The sequence below is a fragment of the Barbus barbus genome (genome assembly GCF_936440315.1).
Source record: "Barbus barbus genome assembly, chromosome: 10".
Classification (NCBI taxonomy): domain Eukaryota; kingdom Metazoa; phylum Chordata; class Actinopteri; order Cypriniformes; family Cyprinidae; genus Barbus; species Barbus barbus.
In genome coordinates this window covers 14,683,876-14,703,203 of record NC_136738.1, presented here as the reverse complement: position 1 = coordinate 14,703,203, position 19,328 = coordinate 14,683,876, and the positions used below count along the sequence as shown (strand labels likewise).

The following is a 19,328-nucleotide window of genomic DNA, read 5'->3' as shown; positions in this document are numbered from 1 at the left end:
TTCCGACTACTTGAATGTACATCATATAATGATTTAAATATGATCATTATTTTTAACAATGTCAAAGGATTATTTCACCACCCTACATGAACCTGAGAGGAGGAGATATATTGAGAAACGAAATTGTATTGGTCTATGCAGTGTGCCCTTTCCTTACCTTCGTTTTGTCTGAGAAATTATCTAAATGAATGGATCAACGTGAAATACCTTGACATACAACTATTTGTGTCCTTAAACGCTCGTTTTTGGGGTCAACATCTTATAAAAACGTAGTTCTGTTTTTTTAGCATGTTTACTGACCACCTTGTAACACAGTTGCTTTTATGCATTGTTCTGTTTTTTTGTTATAAGTCAGAAAGGACAATGAGGCAGCTGCAATATAAAGTCAATGGAGAGGGGTTGGATTGCACAGCCCCGGTGTGGGCGTGGCCTAAATGCGCTCTGTCTCTACTGTAATGCTTTTAAAGTTGCGATTGAATTAAAATAAATCAAAATTATTGCTTTTATGTGGTACCAATTACTTTTCTCAGCACTGGTCATGATGGGCCAATCACAGTCGTTTGTGATTGCAGGAAATGAAAAAAAGCTTTGGCTTTTATATATACATTGATTTAGTTTGATATTTGGTTGAGTTTGAAGATCTGTTTGATTGAATGTACTGCCCGAGCTAATCGAGATTACTGTCTGGAGCTCGAGTAGTTAACAAGAGTGTTTTTATGCAATATGCATACAAGATGCCAAAGATCAAAATGACCCGCCTTTCTACGCAATAAAATGAAAACGAAACTTAAAGAAACATTGCAATGAAAACGTGAATCGTCGTTGAATGTCATCAAGCAGAGCTCAACATGGGATCGGATCAATTTCAATTTCAGAATAAAATTATTTGTGCACTTTGCGAGAAATCAGACGAAACTGAAATCACAGGCCCTCTCTCCTCCAAAGGCAAAATTTGCGCACATCAAAACTGTTTGGTAAGTATGTTTTCATATTGGATGCTTTATAAAAATGTACTGTAGTTGTTAGTGCTACTCATAGTTTTTTTTCATTGGGTTAGGTTAATATGTTTCACCTTAATCTAGGCAAGTCAATTAAGCATTTCAGTATGTAACTTTTAATGCATATCTTATTTTAATTGTGTCCTCAGTTGTTTGCATCAGGGATCTACTGCAAGAGTTCGCCCACCTATGACGACCTGTTTGGTTTTGATGTAAAAGATGTAAAGAAAGAGCTGAAGAGAGGAAAAAGACTAGTAAATATCATTACAAAAAGCACACATTAACTGCCTCTAAAACGTTATAATTAATTTTAACTTGTTAATATTTTTCTCAAAATATATTGTGTAATACATAAAACAGTGTCCATACACAATACTTTAATGTTAAACTACAATATTAGGAGTGTTGAAATTAATAGTTGCGATAAATCTTATTACTGGCACTTGTGCGCTCTAGAGCCAATCTAGCACAGGATATGCGCAGATTGACAGTGCTTCAGTCTTTTACTTTAGACGAGCTTTCATTTATGCCATTTGGAATACAGTATGTAGTAGATGCAGGAAACTCAAGTACGCTACTGACAGACTTTCGCGTGCGCTTTGTGTGTGTTTGCCCTGAAGCTCGTGGTTGCGGTTAAATGCACTTGCAGCTCAGTACCGGCGCCATGGGCGGGCAATGGGGGGCCTGGCCCGCCCTGTGAGTCACTAGTTCCCGCCCTGGACGAGCCTGCTGAGTAAAGAAAACTTTGTACTATTCAAACATCAGTTATTATTTATTTACCCTTGCATTGAGAAAAAGCGGATATATGTTTCCTCCAGGCTGTGCGCGGCGCTCAATCTGAAAGGAGGCGGGGTGGAGTTACGAGTAGAGCCCTGCATTTCCGACTTTTTTACGCCTCTAGGGCCGGGCTTTGGGCCAATTTCCACATCATAGTTCAGACGCGGGCCGGGCATCGGGCCTGTTTTGGGTTTCTCCTTATTTTATATTGTAGACATCTATCCATTGGCGATGAAAAAAATTGCCGCGCTGGTGGAAACAACAGGAGACCGTGCCGCGACTGAGAGCAGCTCGATGGTGTTTAGTGTCCCGCAGCAGCAGCGTGCGCAAGTGACTTCAGCACAGCTGAGTAGTTCTGCGTTCAAATGCAGGCAATAGGCTAAAGCTTGCTGCAAAACCCCAGCAAACATAACCATGAATGTGTCTGCGGGAAATAGTAAGGAGATATTTAAATTATTTACTACTAAACTAATGTTTTCTGAGTCTGTGTGGCAAGGATGAAGTTGCTGATCCTGCTTCTCCTCATCAGACATGCCTTTAGAGAGAAATGCATCTTTATTGATTATGATTAAAATGATAATAAACGAGTTTTTTGTTTTCATTTTTTTTATTTCGTTGAGTGATAATTTAAAGCTTTCTATAGATATATTTATCATGTCTGTGAGGCATGTATTCGCTCAGCTTCGGTTCATTTTTGTGAAGTGTTCCTGTTCAAGATGGCAGAAAGCGCATCATGTTTGTTTTCTTTGTTTTATAAAAGAACTACCTTTTGTTAGTATTGTGAGCTCACACAAATACAAGTAGACCCTTTACAGGTCCGAATGATGTATTACTCTTACCTTTATCAAAAAATAAATAAATAAATGACGGCGTAGGCTATTTTAATTTGTTTCCACTGAAATAAATCCATGTCCTGCAGAGCACGCTTTAGCTTCCACTCTCCGCACAAACTAGATATAGGCTAGCGCATATTATTATTATAGCAGGTTTAACGTTTAAACATTGTTATATACTTGAACTGTTTTAGTATATCTATAGATTTTATTTTAGGCAAGTCGTGATGATATGAGAAGGCTAAATTGATCAAACATAGGCTATGATCAGCTCATGCAGCTGGCCGCTTGGTCGTTACTTTAAAAAACAAAAACTTCTAGGCTATTTAACGAACAAAAATGCTCCAAACGTTTTTCTAAATTAACTTAATAAAAAAACAAAACGAAATATGATAATTTTGCCATTACACACAAAACTGAACAATTTTAATTGCCGAAACAGTAGTAGCCTATAAACTGTTTTAGGAGAAGGGAGGGGAAAAAGACGGGCTCGGGTTGGACTTGGGCCAGTAATTCTGATAAACTGTCGGACGTGGGCCGGGCTAGGGTCTAAATTTGAGGCCAGTGCAGGGCTCTAGTTACGAGCTTTCGCTGAGATCTTCGAGGATCCAATGGCGTTACGAAGTTTAACTGACAAGCTCTTTTTAATCTCCTTGCTGAACGTGATCGATTTCAAAAGCGAAAGTGAAACCAATAAAACAGCACACATAAGAAAGCGATTGCATGCTTTAGCGAGCGTCAGCGACTCACCCCCACCCCACCCCAACACACACACACACGTGATTTGTGCCCCCCCTGGAAATTCAAATGCCCCCCTGATGGAGGTGCCCTGGCGCCGGCTCTGTTGCAGCTCAATCAAACGGCAATATGCTGAGAAAAAATCAAACTATGATTGTCTGTAAACTTTCTGATACTTAAAGCACTCTCAGATACTGAAAGTACTTTTTGTTTATCACTTGTAATTGTCTTTTCGCCCCTTTATATTTGCTTGTATGTTTTTGTAGCTATGTTTACTTGGTTAAATTATTAACAATAGTTTTGATTTATTATTAATTTGTAATTATTTAAAAAAAAAACCTGCTTATATAATTTCATAAAAATGCACAAAATAAATTTGATATAATCGTGATGCATAATGATCTCTTCCACCTTCAATACTATGACTGAGGTGAGACCCTTGAGCAAGAACCGATCCCCCAACAGGTGCCACAGCAATATGGCGGCCCACTGCTCCTGGTGTGTGTTCACAGTGTGTGTGCACTTGGATGGTTTAAATGCAGAGCACAAATTCCGAGTATGGGTCACCATACTTGGCCACACATCACTTCACTTCACTTCACTAAATTTGTTTAATCATTTTGCTCCAGACTGCTTTCTGAATGAGGAACAATTCAAGGCAGGTTTTGTTAAAAAGTTCAAACTCAAGGCTGGAGCAGTACCCATTGTTCTATGGCGTTATTTTACTGCCAAATGTCGAGAGTGCATTTTTGTTCATGTGGCCATACATGCATTGTGTACTTGGGCTGAAATATATATATATATATATATATATATATATATATATATATATATATATATTCTGATTTAAGACAGAATAGGGTCAGATGCACTATTCCCTAAATAGCCTACTTAAGATGTGGAGACCATATATACCCCTATAATGAATTTATCATATTTGTGATAACATCACTACATTATATTCTATGGGTTTAATGCATTTGCAGACAGTGTCATTACCTATAACTGTCATATAACTGTATATTCACTGTTTTAGAGGAGAGTGCCATTGAATGAGTTGCTAATATGAAGTGAGTTTTCATGAAAAGAAAATCTAACTAAAATCAAAAACTCGATTTAAAAAAATAAATAGATAAATAAAAAAACTCCCAATAAATGTCCAAACAGCGATTCTATGAGCATTTAGTATGTTATGATATCATCGCTATTATTGCATTTGATGTTGTTTGATAGGAATTGTTACTTACTATTGCCAACAACTGAGAATTTATTGCAATGATTTTAAATTCAGTTGAGATTTCTGACATAATATGACATAACATTGACCTTTTATATCAAGTCTTTAGAGCCATGGGCTGTTTTTAGATAAATCGAGGGGTTTGACCAACCATAGTTGGACAGACGTTACTTATATGTACAAATCATCCAAGCACCTTATTTCTAGCCATTTCAAAATATACATTTGATTAACATTGCTAAATATTATTAAACTGGAAAGAAATGGGAGGGCCTTCTTTGATTGTCAAAATATTTCACAGAAAAGAACAAAATATAAACAACATATAAAGTAAAACAAAGTAGCCTACAATAACCAGCGTGTTAAAACAAAAATGCAACAATAAAAAAAAATCAAGAAAAGGCCCTAATGAAGAAATCTGTTTCAAGATATTTTTTTAAAATGCATAATGATAACTTTTGACAACATTTAATTCAGAAAATAATTAATCTTCATATATATATATATATATATTTATATATTTCATCCCAAGTACACAATACATGTATGGCCACATGAACTTTAAGAATCATATACTTTTTTGTTTTTGTTTAGATAAATCGCTTTTTTTATATATAAATCATCAAACACCCGATTCCTAGCCATTTCTAATATACATTTGATATGACTAAATATTATTAAATTGTAAAGATATTCCAGGATCAGTTCCCTCCTAGTATTCCCAGGTGTGAAAAGAATTCATATCTAATGCAAGAGCACAGAGAGATGCACAGGACAAAATTTGAGTGCGCACACGCACACTTGAGCGAGAGGAGAGACACGTTTTAAGTGTGCAAAGGAAATCCTCTCGCATTATATGAATCTACTTTCCCGCTACAAAAATGCGCTCTCGACATCTGGCAGTAAAATAACACCATATTGTTCATGATCCAGCTGCACCTCCAGAAGAAGTACTTAGTCTCACACTTGATATTTTTTATGATTATTTGCGAATCGCCTTTGCTCTTCCACAGAAGAGAGGGGCAGGGTGAGCAGAACTCATTAGCATGTAAAGAGATGTGCAGCGAAACAAGTGGCTGTGAACAGAGCTGTTTTTGACAAGGTAAAAAGGGTGTTGTTTTTCACGACCACTGAGACCATTTTGAGAAGACCCTAAAGAATCATACCAACTTGTGGAAAATGGGCATCCGATGTCCCCTTTGAAGCACAGCCACCACAAAATCAGACTAACTTTAAGATCATTCTGAGGTTAAATACAGATTTAAAATCATAAGATATAGTTTAATAGCTATGATACTGTTTTTGAAATCAAATCTTTGCATAGCTATGACGGGAAACACTGGAATCTAACATTGCCTTTGAAAAAATATATATTAATCTTAAAATAAAAATAAAGCATATACATAAACCCATATAGGAAATATAAGAGGTATCAGATAAGCATGTTACAGTATAAACTTCTGAAACATTGGTGTTTCATATTTTAGAGCAGTCACTGCAGAAATCAATTAAATCTGTATGTGGGAGTGTGTGTGGAAAAAAATCAGATGTAACCCCCTTTGTAATCTTTGTAATTTAATTACACATTTTTTCTTAGTAACTGTAATTACAATTACTTTTAGTTTGTAATTAAATTACGTAATTCCGTTATATGTAACTAGTTACTCCCCAACACTGACAATAGATATTAATAAACAACAGCTTAAGTGTAAAATATAAGTGTATTTGTCACGGTGCACACACGAGGAGGAACACGGGAACACGCAGACAAGGATATAACTTCAAATAATAGTCTTTTCTGATAACATCAAGACAAGGCAAGGCTGACACAGACAGGAACACCGGGGAGTAACGAGTGGACCAGACCAAATCTAACTGAACAGACAAGACTAAGGCCCTGTCCACACGAAGACGGGTGTCTCTGTATACGCATAAATTTTTTACGGTATAGGCGTTTCGTCCACACGAAACCGGCGTTTTCGAAGAGTGAAACCGATCATTTTTGAAACCGGGTCCCAGGGCGGATAAATTTGAAAACGCCGTTTTCATGTTTTCGTGTGGACGGCGAATCCGTATATTTTCTGAAACGATGACGTCATCAGCCCACGTCTCGCCCCTAATCTGACACCGCTGCGTCACATAACAGCGACAACAACAACAACAATGTCAGACTACGTGCCTGTGTTCGTGCTGTAGAACCTACTGAGCTCATTAGTTTTATTAAAGCAAAATCTTTTGCTTTGTGTGTTAGTTTATATTCAGCGCGCAAGGTTTACGCACATGGTCCAAGTCTTCTTCTCTGTTTTATTGTGTATCTCTGTGGCAGAATTACAGCGTCACATATTGTTCTGGCATGTGTACTACATCGTTTTCAGTCGTTTTCAGTGATTCCGTGTGGACACAGATATTTCCTGAGACGACTCCGTGTTTACGGAATTTGAGGCAAAAAAAAAGATCGGATAGGGAGAAATCTGGCTTCGTGTGGACGTAGCCTTATATACAAGGGATAATCATAGATAACGAGATGAACACGGCTGGACAAGAATTAACTAATGGTAACATTTAACAAGGACAGGAAACAAACCAAATATGGACACAAGAGGCAGGAACACATGACACACACGACAGAGGACTGACAGTATTAGGGGGTATTTTATGTGGCATGTACCGAAAATATAAATTTTGTAGTACAGTACATGTAAAGTTGCAATCAAAATTATTCAACCCTCTTGACATGCAAGGCATTTTGCTGCCTGAGAACAAAATAGTTTGAAACCAATTCAACAAAGGCATTCTTAAGCCATTATAGGACGTTTAAGAATGATTGTGAGAGCGTTTTTGTGCAGTATCTTTTATTCTTTATAACCTCCAATGAATGCTGCCTGTAAGTGCTTAGACGCTTCTGTCACAACTCTACTGGAATCTTGGCCCATTCATTGCTTGAAAAAGCTTCCAGATCACTGATAATCTTTGGTTTTTATATTGCCGCTGCTTTTGTCAAATTACACCAAATATTTTCAATGAGATTTAAATCTGAAGACTGATCAGTCCACACGAACATTCTGTGACCGATTCCTGAACCAAGCTTTAAGTATATTTAGATGCATAATTTGGGATGATTGGCCTGCAGGAAAGTCCATTGATCATCACGTCAGTCTCTGCACCGAAGGCATCACAGTCTCTGCCAATGATTCAAATAATATGTGATGTCCTTCATACAGTCAATGTTAGCACTCCCTGCAATAGCACCCTCATAATTAACAAGACTGGGCCACCACAATGTTTGACTGTGGTGATGGTTTTCTTCTGGTCATAAGCTACCTGATTTGCACCAGATGTACTGCTGATCCATGGGTTTGGTTTCATCACTCCATAAGATATTCTTCCAAAAGTCCACAGGTCTATCCAAATGAATCTTAGCTTATTCAAGTGGGCCTTTTATGTTCTTCTTGCTCAAGAGTGGCATTTGGCAAGATGTCTCAACATGAGTGTTTTTCTTATACTTTGAAGATAACCTGATGAAAGGAGGAAACATGCAAAGTCTTTGGTAGTAAATTAAGGGTTTTTCTCAGTTGCTCTAATAATCAAACCTTTTATTCCCCTTGATAATTTTGTGATTTTTTTTCAACATCTTCAAAGGTTTTCTGATACAACGCATTTTAAACTTATGAATAAGCTGTGTCTCTGAGAACTTGTCTCTAGTTTTTTGAAATTTTTCTTGTAGCCATAAACTTTCTTATGTGTATTTATGCATGCTAATTCAGTTTGTTAAACATTTTCCAAAGCTTAATTGTTTTAACACAATTTTGTACCATACCATACAAAAATGAGATAAAATAGCACAGTTACATAGGGTTTGAATAATTATGACAGCTATACTACAAAAACACTACATTATATATTGACATTATCATTTTTAATTTGTATAACTTTTGTAAATTATTACAGTCTCCAGAGGGTTGAATAATTTTCATTGCAATGGTAATTTGTATTGTTCAGCATATTACAACATTATACTTTAACAGGAATATTTCTGTACAATAAATGTAAACTGTGACCAAACGGTCATCATATTCTAGTGTTGTTTCTCTGTGAATGCATTAACTGCTGTGTGTTTATTTCTAGCCTTGCCACCACTGTAAACAAAACGGTGCAACAGCAGGATGTGATGTAAAACATTGTAAGCGCTCGTACCATTATCCCTGCGCCATCGAGGATCGTGCCAGAGCCCTTGAAGACTGTTTTATGTAAGATGAAAGGATACATCAATTCATGTTTTAGATATAGTGAAATTAAACTAATTAATGTTTCATTTTAGACTGTTCTGTGAATTACATGATCCAGAATCTAAAATAAAAAGTAAGTGTTTCAAATTTAAATTCAGATATTCTATCATAAACTGATTATTTAATTATTTATTTATTTTTTTGTGTCAATGATGCAAATTGGTAAGCAACTTGTGTGAAAATGTGAAATGTTAATGTGAGAATTATGGTCAAATTTTCTGAGTCTGTGTTTTTGTTTACAAGGCTTGCCAGACGGACGGAGGCCTAACATGAAAAGGCCTGACAGGGTCAGCATGCCACACACACACACACACACACACACACACACACACACACACACACACACACACACACACACACTTACAGCCTCTTCATGAACACATACACTTTTACCTAACCACATTACTGTTCATCTTAAAACATCACTGCACAATTCTCAAATAAAGACATACAAATATGACATTAATTTAGATTACAATGTGAAATTTTGTATGCAATTTCCTGTCATTCCTTTTTCTTCATTTATTAATAGAGAGATTCTGATTCATCTACGGGGTAAGTGTGCAGTGTGTGTGCATCCTCGTCAGAACTGGATTAATCACAGAACATTGTCACATTATTAATTACAGTGTGATTATTTCAGATGATCTTGTGTTTGCACTTTTTTAGGTCATCAGATGTGGGTTTGCCCAAAAAGAAGAGGACTGTGTCATCTATTTTGTTAGATTCAGGTAATTGTTATTACAGTGTATCATAGCTTTATATTAGACAGTACTGCAGTAATACTCAATAACCCAGTTCAGTTACAAAAAAGTATAGAGTATTTATTCAAAGATCTTTGTGTTTATTTGTCAACATGAGAATAATAGCTTGTTTTTGGCATGTTGATGTTAATATTGCAATGTAAATGTAAAACATTAATAACACTGGACTGTTATAATTTTATCATAGATGATGAAATTGAAACTATATATGCTCCAGTAGAGTCAGATATAGAGGACTGTACACCTCCAAATCAGAACAATGTGAGTTTTCATGAATTAATCTGTCTTGATGCATCATGTGAATGTCTCCAATTATACATCATCTTGTTAACATTTAAATCAAACTGCAAATTCACAACTTTTAGCAAAGACATGGCTATTTTAAAACTTAGTAATATTGTAATTTTTCTCTTTTTAATTTCAATAGCCATCAACTCCTGATCCTGAAAGTAAAAGGTATGCTGAACTTTAGAAAGTATCTTTTCCACAGAAAGTATCCAGCCTGAAACATGTTCTAGGATGAGATGTGATTAAGACTGTTGTTGTACTGTCACAAATTCTTGTCCGAGTGCCTTAAACAAGTTTCTTTGTCTATTTACAGGCCCTGTGCAGAGCCCAGTCCATCAACCACAGGTACAAATGAACTCTGTGTGAAAGTAAAGGGTCATTTTTAATTTCTTACTGTAAAGAAACAAAGTCGCATGATTTTCAAAAGCTAATCTGATTATACTAATAGCTTATTGAGTCCATCTGTACAGAGGAGTTTCTAGTATGAAATGCATTTGTGTTTGTTTAGGTTCATTAATCTTAACGTCTGCTCAGAAGGCTTGTCCAATCCCAGCAGACAATCCAGGAGAATTGCATGTCAGGGTCAGAACGCACACACACACACACACACACACACACACACACACACACACACACTTTCCTCTACGGGAAGACACTTGATGTTTTCCTCAGTACAGTCATCATCACCATCCAGAAAACAGACTAAAATTGTTCTGTACTATTATAAATATCACTACATAACATTTAACTTTTGAATAGCTAATTAACATAACATAATTTAAAAAAATTTAAATGAATGTGTCATTTTTATTGGGCCTCATCTCAGAGATGAGTGGCTACAGAATTGTATTCACAGATGATCATTTTTCTTGTATTATGTTAAGGAACAAATTATACTGTATCAATAAACAGATATGGTCTTGTCAGACTTGGTTTAGAAGACAAATAGACAAACCTACTTGAAAAATAATACTTGTTGAAAGTACAGCTTATTCTAATTTTGTCTTTTTCATCTTATTTAATAACAGAGTAAATGTTATCCATATATGTACAGAACATGTCAATTTCGGTGAGTAGTCTGTAGAAAACTTTTAATTACAGAATATTGTCTAGTTAGTAATCACAGTGTTATTGTAATGATTCTGCCTTTTGTTTTGTTGTTTTTAGATCGCTAAATGTGAGAACGCCCAGAAGGGGAAAAAATAAAAGCATTCTAGACTCAGGTGTTTATTATATATTTAGTTTTATTTCTCTGTCAAAATGGGAATATGAATTTTAGATATTTCTTGGGCTGCATAAAAAGTCATTAAAATCAAAACAATTTGAATAAAGTGTCTCTCTGTTTTAGATGATGAAAGCCCAACCAGCACTGACCGTGTAGTAGCTCCAGGGGTGTCAGATCTGGAGGACTCTATGCTTCAAAAACAGCCCAATGTGAGTCTCTTATCGTAAAATTGCAAAGTTTGATGCATGTTACTGTTTTGATATGTACATATGTCCCAATATATCATATTAAACTTCAGCGAAACTGCTCAGTCCAAATGAGAAGAGAGTTCACTCAAAAATGAAAATTCTGTCATTGTTTACTCACCCTCATGTTGTTCCAGTCTTGTGTGCCTGTATTGGCTTTCAAAGCAAGACTTGACCACATTGACTTTTAATATAGTAAATTTTTTCAACTTGTTTTATTTAGTTATACTGAAGAAAGTCAGGTTTAGAAAGACATGAGGGTGAGAGAATGCAAAAAAAAAAGCATTTTTGTGTGAATTAACCCTTAAATATTTTAAATGAATCTTAAAAACATTTGGTAGTAAAATTGTAGCAATGAAGTGTTTCTCTGTTCACTTTTAATAGCGGTCCACTCCTGTGACTAAAAAACCAAGGTATGTTTAGGATTTAGAACCATTTTGAAAGCAATACAAATACAAAAATACCATAATGTACCATGGTATTTTGGCAAAAACTTACAATAGTAAACTTATGTAAAGAAACCTTTTGTGTCTGCAGGCCATGTGAAAAACTCAATCCACCAACTACAGGTACAAATGTGTTTGTATTTTTGAAAAAAAAAACAACAACAACAACAAAATATATATACATATATATATATATATATATGTAACGAGAAGTATCATTTATCATTCCTTACTGTAAAGAAACAATCTCATTATTTTCCGAAGCTGACGATGACACCGACATTGATTCAGTGAGTCTCTCTGTACACAACACATCACACTCATGTCACACCGTAAACGAGCAGAGGTATTTACTGATATTTTCATGTCAAAAATGACAACAAAAACACAACACAAGGGCCAATGGCACTTCAGTTTGCTACATACATATCAGTCTGATACATGGCTAGAAAGATCCAAGGCTTGAGGATGATCTATAAATGAAACAAAGCTCCCCTATACCTTTTTGGAAAACTTTTAACAACCTTTTTGTAACAAACTGTCAAGCAAGCAACATTAAATGCAGAGGAATAAATTAACCACCTCTTGGGCAGAATTGACACTAAAAGTGACAAAATGTTTTAATTTTTAATATCTTGCACCATAATATATATTTTTTTAAATAAAACTCTTTTTAAACAAACTGTTTATTACAATGCACACTTGTATATTACTGTAATATTAAGTGTAATATTACAGTTACACTTCTGTTCAATAGAATTTTCAATGTTTCTAAAAGAAGTCTGTTATGCTCACCAAGGCTACATTTATGTAATCTAATATGCTGTAAAATTGTGAAATAGTATTAAAATTTAAGAGAACTGCTTGCTATTGTAATAAATCTTATAATGTAATTTATTCTTCTGAGGGCAAAGTTTCATACTTGCTGAATAAAATAATTAATTTCTTTAAAAAAAAATATCCTTTCTGACCCAAACTTTTGAATGGTGTATTTTACTCACCATTATACTCAGTTATTCGTATAACTCGCCTGCAGCTAGCAGTGTACTTGCTTACATTGTTCTCTCTCTCTGTCTCAGGATGAGTCTCAGAGTTTGTTGCCATCAAAAACGTACCATGTCACTAGTCCCTGTAGAGTTATTTTGGACTCTGGACCCTCAGCAGAATCAGGTGTGTTCATCTCTCTTCTATTGTCCTGCTGCTGTCATTTTAATAAGGCGTAAACTGTGGAAATAGTTTTTTTTAAAAACAATATCTCTGTGTTTCAGAGCACAGTCTAGAACCTTCTTCACCTGTTGGTGCAGCACCAGCGGCAGTGTCTACCTCACCTGGGTCTGTCACTGCCCCTGAACATGAGGAAACACCATCCACAAACGAAACTTCTCCACTGCCCAGAGCTCCATCCACTGAGCCTGTCTCACCAGGTAACATTTACTCTATGCCTACCCTGGACTATTTTGCCTGTGATCCCTCAGGTCAGGCTGGGTCACCTCAGCATTCAAGCCCCACTGCAGACGTTCCAGCAGTGTTAATATCCTCAGTACAAACAATCTCAGCATCTCACTTCAAATCTGAGCAGCTACCAGTAGCTCGTCCTCCGACAGGAGTTTCTTCATCACCAGGTCGTCTCGCTGCAGCAGATGCTTCTGATGTGGGTTCCACAGTGAAATCTGAGCCCAGTGCCACCATTTTTTGGACCAGATGTAATGAGGCCGGGTGGACTAAAGAAATCTTCTCAGAGCTTGTGTCTCAGCTGAGCAGTCTAGGAGAAAGAGTCCAGTCACAGAAAGCCAGCCACCAAGGTGAGAACTGCCTTGATTCAAACCAGTTTTGTGAAATATTGAGGGTTCAATACAAGTTAAAGGTGAAGCGGCTTCTGCTCTACTAGTGTCACATAGTGGAATTACAAAAATAAAGCATGTTATCAAACAACCTCAAACCCTTACAATTATTCATATCATAGCTACATAGCCAAAGTTCTGTCATGAAACTCTAGATGGCGCATAATGACATCATTATCTTTTTGCATCAGCAGCCAATGAGCTCGCTGCTTAACATTCAAATACTTGGCTAGTGTTTGCTGTAGCAGCTGCAGTGCGCTTTAGGGATGGGTGATACCAATTATTTTCTTTCCGATCCGATACCAAGTAATTTCAAGACAAGTATCGTCGATACCGATACCGATACTCCAATGAAATATTTTTATGTGAGTGATTTTATATTGTTTTTTGATAGCCATCATTATTAATATTAAATAAACTGCAATGGACATGATTCTTTTTTTTCATATATTAAAAAATACTGAACAATATTAAATCAAACCAGGGATGTCTGAGAGGCTACAAACACTTAAAATTATTTAAATGTCAAAGCAGCTGAACTTCAGGTTGAATCTTACATTTAAGTCGCAGTCTTCATTTGTGCATACTGATATACAAGCCTGTGTAAACCATGAAAACTGGTTTATAAGTTTTTGTGAAGGAACAAGAGAATGTTGACATTTTTCCCCTTTAGCCTGTTTCTTCTTTGACTGATTAACTCCCCTGCCTTTGAGAAAATTCTCTCAGACGGAACAGATGATGCAGTGATCCCAAGATATTTTTTTGCTAGTTTGCTGAGAGTTGGGAAGGTTTGCTCATGATTTCTCCACCAAACTAGTGGGTCTTGGTTTCGGGGAACTACTTTCTCCTCAGCATAGTGACGCATTTCAATTATAGAATCACTGCTTCCCGATTGTTGTTGTGCTGATATAACCTGGATGTCAAAATCCTCCCATATGCCTCCTTTAGATGTAGCTGATGCAGTACGTAGGGTCATTGGAGGAGTCACTGATGAGGCACAGCTTGCTGTAGGTACTGACAGACCTTAGGGCAGATGTTGAGGTAGCTTCTATTGGTGCAGCAGCTAACTCAGATGTGGCCAAGTGGACATCCTGCATTTCAGATAGGAGTCTCTTTTTCACTGCTTCTACATGATCTTTGTCACAAAATGCCAGGTGCTTAAACCTCATGTCAAGAAAGGTGCTGGCAGCGAGACGGTGTATGGTTTCAACCCCACGGAATCTGCGCTGACATTGCTGTGCCAGTTCTGTGGCAAAAGAGCAACCTTGACGCTCACTGGCAGCAGTTGCTCTAAGAAGCAGTGATACTAGGGGAATGACCTTTGAGATAGAAATGTGTTTTTCTGCTGATAATTCACGTGTTGCCTCCTCAAAATATTTCAAGGCCTCAATGGTCAGGTGGATAACTGCCCGCTCTTCATTTGTAAAGCACAGTTCACTCTTCCCAAGTATACAGAGGGCTGTTGTAACTGGATCCATTTGTTCATGTAGCCTCTCCAACATGTAGAAAGCTGAATTCCACCTGGTTTCAACTGAAATTATGAGTTTATGTTCTGTCACCTTCAGCTGCTTTTGGATCTGTTTAAGCTTCTCTGTGGCTTTTGTGCTGTGGTGGAAAAATGATACAATGCTTCTGCATTTTTCCAGCAGGTGAAAGATCTCAGGAGATGCTTTTATTGCATCTTTGACCACCAAGTTTAATGTATGGGCAAAACATGGGTAATGCTTCCACCCAGCCTTATGCACTGCAGAAACCATATTCGCACCGTTGTCTGTGACAACTGCAAGCACCTTTTGAGTTATGCCCCATTCTTCAGCTATTCTTTTCAGCTCTGCACTAATATTGTAATAATGGCCGGTTTCTAACACAAATTCCTGCATTTGCCAGTTGTTAATAAAATGACAGGACACAGTTAGATATGCCTCTGTGGACCTTGAGGTCCACATATCCGTTGTGAGTATCACATGGTTTTCATTTTGTAATGTTGCCATTACTTTGGCTTTACAGTCTTCATACATGTTGTTAATTGTACCCTCCATCAGCTTTTTCCGGCTTGGGATTTGGTAGTGTGGATCAAGTGTCTTGACAAGTGCAATAAATCCTCTGTCTTCTACCACTGAGATTGGCTGGAGGTCCCTCACAATCATCTCTCCTATGCTTCTTGTAATTGCCAATGCTATCTGAGAGTCATTTATGAAATATAAAATATATAAATATAAGTTCTTAAAGCTGTGTTACAGGCAGTAAGAATTTATAATTTATAGTAAATCTCTCCCAGCTATTATTTGACACTTAAACTATGTAATTGATTTAATAAACAAGTTTTAAATTATATAAATAATATAGAAATTATTTAATTAAGAATATCCACCAGATACTAGTTTAAACTAAAATGTCTAGTTTAAATCTTTATACTCATATGTAGTGTAATATTCTGCTCCCCCATGAATTAGGCTACTGCAATATCTTCATTTCTGAAATAATCTGTATTGTATAAAGTATATAAATAAATGTGACTCGACTTTTTGTATTCAAATAACCTAATCACCACTTGCACTTGGTTGGTACCTGGATAATGTCCACCTCTCTGAAAGGATTCTCAACTCAACTCAACTTTTATTTATAAAGCACTTTCAAAGCCATTAGAATGGACCAAAGTGCTGAATTCTGCTAAATAACTCTACCTCAAGCCAGAAGATGGGGGTCTTGTCTCTGTTACCTCCTCTGCTCACCTCAGCTGTACTTCGTCGTGCTCTTTAGGGTGTTTTACTTTTAGATGCTTTATCATATTTGTGGTATTGCCACAGTGGCGTATTGTTTTATGACAAACGTCACATGAAGCTTCATCATTGTTAACTGGAGTGAAATAACTCCAGATTATGCTTCTTTTTCTTTCAGTCATGACCGCATCCTCTCTAACTCTTTAACCTTGTGTGCGCATGCTTGCTTGCCTTTGACAGATTGAGCGAACGCTGTCTTGACAAGCGGAGATACAGCGGAAGAAGTAGTTCCCATTGCCGTTCCTATTTAAGTAAATATTTCAATAATATACGGTGTACTACTGTTATTAAAATATCCCAAAATCACAAAAAAACAAACAAAAACAGATAGGATCGATACTTTTATTTGAGAATCGATCTTTTCGATACAACGCATACTTTAGGATCGATCCGCCCATCCCTAGTGCGCTTCAGAAACCCTCCACCTTCCCCAGCTCCTCCTGTATAGATCTGCTATGTTTGTGGATGTATCTGCTGTAGCAAATGCATTGTCATGTACATTACCATGCTAAACTCTCAGAGAGTTGTCATGACTGAACTTATTTTATCTGAGACTTGACAGTAAAGTGGCAAAACTGGAGTTTAGAAACTTCAGGTAAGTTCAACGTCTCGATTGAAACCCAAACACTGAATCAAATTCCTCCATCTTGTAAAAGCGTTACCAATGTTTACCCTCCTTTTACCTGGTTGTCTGTCTCTGTGTATTTAGGCAAGTCTTTTTAAATTTTGGCTTGCTGGTAACAAACCAAACTAAATTTTCCCATGTAACGTGTCAGCGCTGGTCCCACACACTGGCTATAAAGCCTCTTGCTTTGTCTGCTAAAGTAGCTACAGTCCAAACTCTTGCTATAGGTTGACCTGGAAAGACTGACGTGAATTTGAGTGAACCACACTAAATGTTTTTTGGTGCCTTTTTTGGGGAGATAAACCCATGAATGGAATACTTATCATAGTCAATGAACAATAAAATGGGTTGAGAGAAGATATTTTTACCAAAAATATTATAAACTTTATCTTTAAGCTCAGTCGACAGCAACTGTGGCATAATCTTGCTATCTAAAACATTCATTTTGACTTGTCCCTTCTTTAAAAACAGTCTGAGTTGCAGTGAATATCTCAAGATGAAAGTGACAGAGGCCAATACACAAACGTTAAAATACTGTTTCTCATTCTAACTGTGATTTTTGCCTTTAAGTAAAAAGTAATTTTTTTTAATGTGTTGGTCATTATACTGTTATATTGTCACAAACACTATCAGCTGATCTTGACTTGTATTGAACTTGAAATATCCCTGTATGTTTTTTAACCGTCAATAAAATGCTGGGTTTTTGTTTATATGACTGAAAGCTATGAAATATTCCACAGACTATGATGTTGCGCTCAAAGTATTGGGGGCATCTGGACGGCTGCCTTGCATTATTACTCAGCTGGAACAAGGTACAGTAATTGATTGTAACCACCTAAATCTAAAGCGTTACATTATTTCAACCCTTTAACAGTAAGTTTTGAATTTATATACTTATCATTTGAATGGATAAATTAGTACATTTTTGTGGCTTGTAATGAATCGCATATTAGAAAGTAGAAGTTTTATGGGGACTTAAATGGCAGTGTTTCATGAGAATGACTTTGTTCTTTGTGTTTCCAGACCTGAAGAAACAGGAACAGGATTTGCAGAGGAAAAAAGCAGCACTGAGGGGTGCCAAAGCTGTACTAGATGTTTAATATAAACAATCTAACAGAATTAAGATGTTTTATTATGTTTAGCAATGATTTTTTTCAATGTTTATTTTATAAGTCCAGACAATTTCTGCGGTTTGCATACGTCTTTTTCTTTAAATGGGGGTTTACAGTATGCCAGTGACAGAAATATCATGAAATATGTCTGCATATGCCATTTTGATATGATCATTCTTCTGTTCTCATTTTGTAAATAAAACAGTTCTAACTGTAAGAAACATTCTTTACAGAATGCTGTTCTTAGTATCTTGGATTGTATTTTAAAACATAGCTTTTGACACTTTTAAAGGGTGCAGTATGTGTCTGTTTTACACAGAATTGCTGTGTATATTTTTCTGTTGACTGGGGGAAGTGAGACTCGCGTCACCTGCGTTTGTTCAGGCTTCCGGTCAACCACAAGCTTGCCTGAAGGGCTAGTTAAAGCTTTTACTAGTAGTGTGCCTTCATCAGAGAGAAGAAAAAAAATAGTTTATTCCTAATATGGACACTAGGTGGCAGCAGACACCTGAACAGCTTCTAGAGACTCTCCAAAACATTTCCGTCGTATTTCAGACCTGTAAGGTGTCAACTGCGCTTTGGCAATAAAGTCCAAACTTTGTCTAAACAGTTTTCAGTGAATTGACTTATATAAATATTATAATAATACTTTTACATAAATATTTAAAAAAACAACATGCTTCAATAAGCTACTTGTGTGGGTTTTAGGTCAGTTCATGTACATTCAGATATAAACATAAAAATGTATTAAATAGTTTTATGACTTTTATTTGAATGTATTTTAACTATTATCTCTGTTAGATAATAAATCTAATGGAATGTGTTTGTAACGATTGGCCTTATCGGACGATTTACATGGATTTAAAATGGGGTCAGATTAGTGAGGGCTTTGAGTGTTTAAAAAGATAAGTCAGACAACAATGATAAAAGTGAAAATCAAATATGTTTTTACAATGTTCACAAGTAAGTCCCAATGTGAATGTGAGAAGTGTCCACCGGTGTATATACAGTCCAAAGAGAGTGATAATCCAATAAAGTGAGATTCTGGAATGGTAAATCCTCAAAGGTAACTCCACAATCCAGCCTTTGGTCAATGACCCCGATTGTTTTGCATGCTGCCTCCTTTATGCTGT

The 19,328-nt window shown here is 36.4% G+C and overlaps 1 protein-coding gene across 6 annotated transcripts; it reads left to right on the top strand.

Annotated features, from left to right (window-relative positions):
• The first annotated feature begins 590 nt into the window (after positions 1–590).
• Positions 591–18,799, top strand: LOC306875788 (uncharacterized protein). 6 transcript variants are annotated; one of them, XM_079426524.1, is made up of 19 exons: positions 767–974; positions 1,148–1,252; positions 8,709–8,830; positions 8,902–8,942; positions 9,113–9,156; positions 9,402–9,424; positions 9,539–9,600; positions 9,821–9,894; positions 10,061–10,089; positions 10,235–10,266; positions 10,430–10,503; positions 11,776–11,804; positions 11,929–11,960; positions 12,102–12,127; positions 12,917–13,007; positions 13,106–13,261; positions 13,460–13,639; positions 17,824–17,895; positions 18,107–18,798. In XM_079426524.1, the coding sequence occupies exons 1-19, from the start codon at positions 849–851 to the stop codon at positions 18,181–18,183; spliced, it is 1,395 nt and encodes a 464-aa protein (XP_079282650.1). In that variant the 5' UTR covers positions 767–848; the 3' UTR covers positions 18,184–18,798. The 6 variants fall into 6 exon arrangements, with proteins under 6 accessions (XP_079282645.1, XP_079282650.1, XP_079282649.1 ...); XM_079426523.1 differs by having other exon boundaries at positions 12,078–12,127; positions 13,313–13,639; XM_079426519.1 differs by having other exon boundaries at positions 591–974; positions 12,078–12,127; positions 13,106–13,639; positions 18,107–18,799.
• The last annotated feature ends 529 nt before the right edge of the window (positions 18,800–19,328 follow it).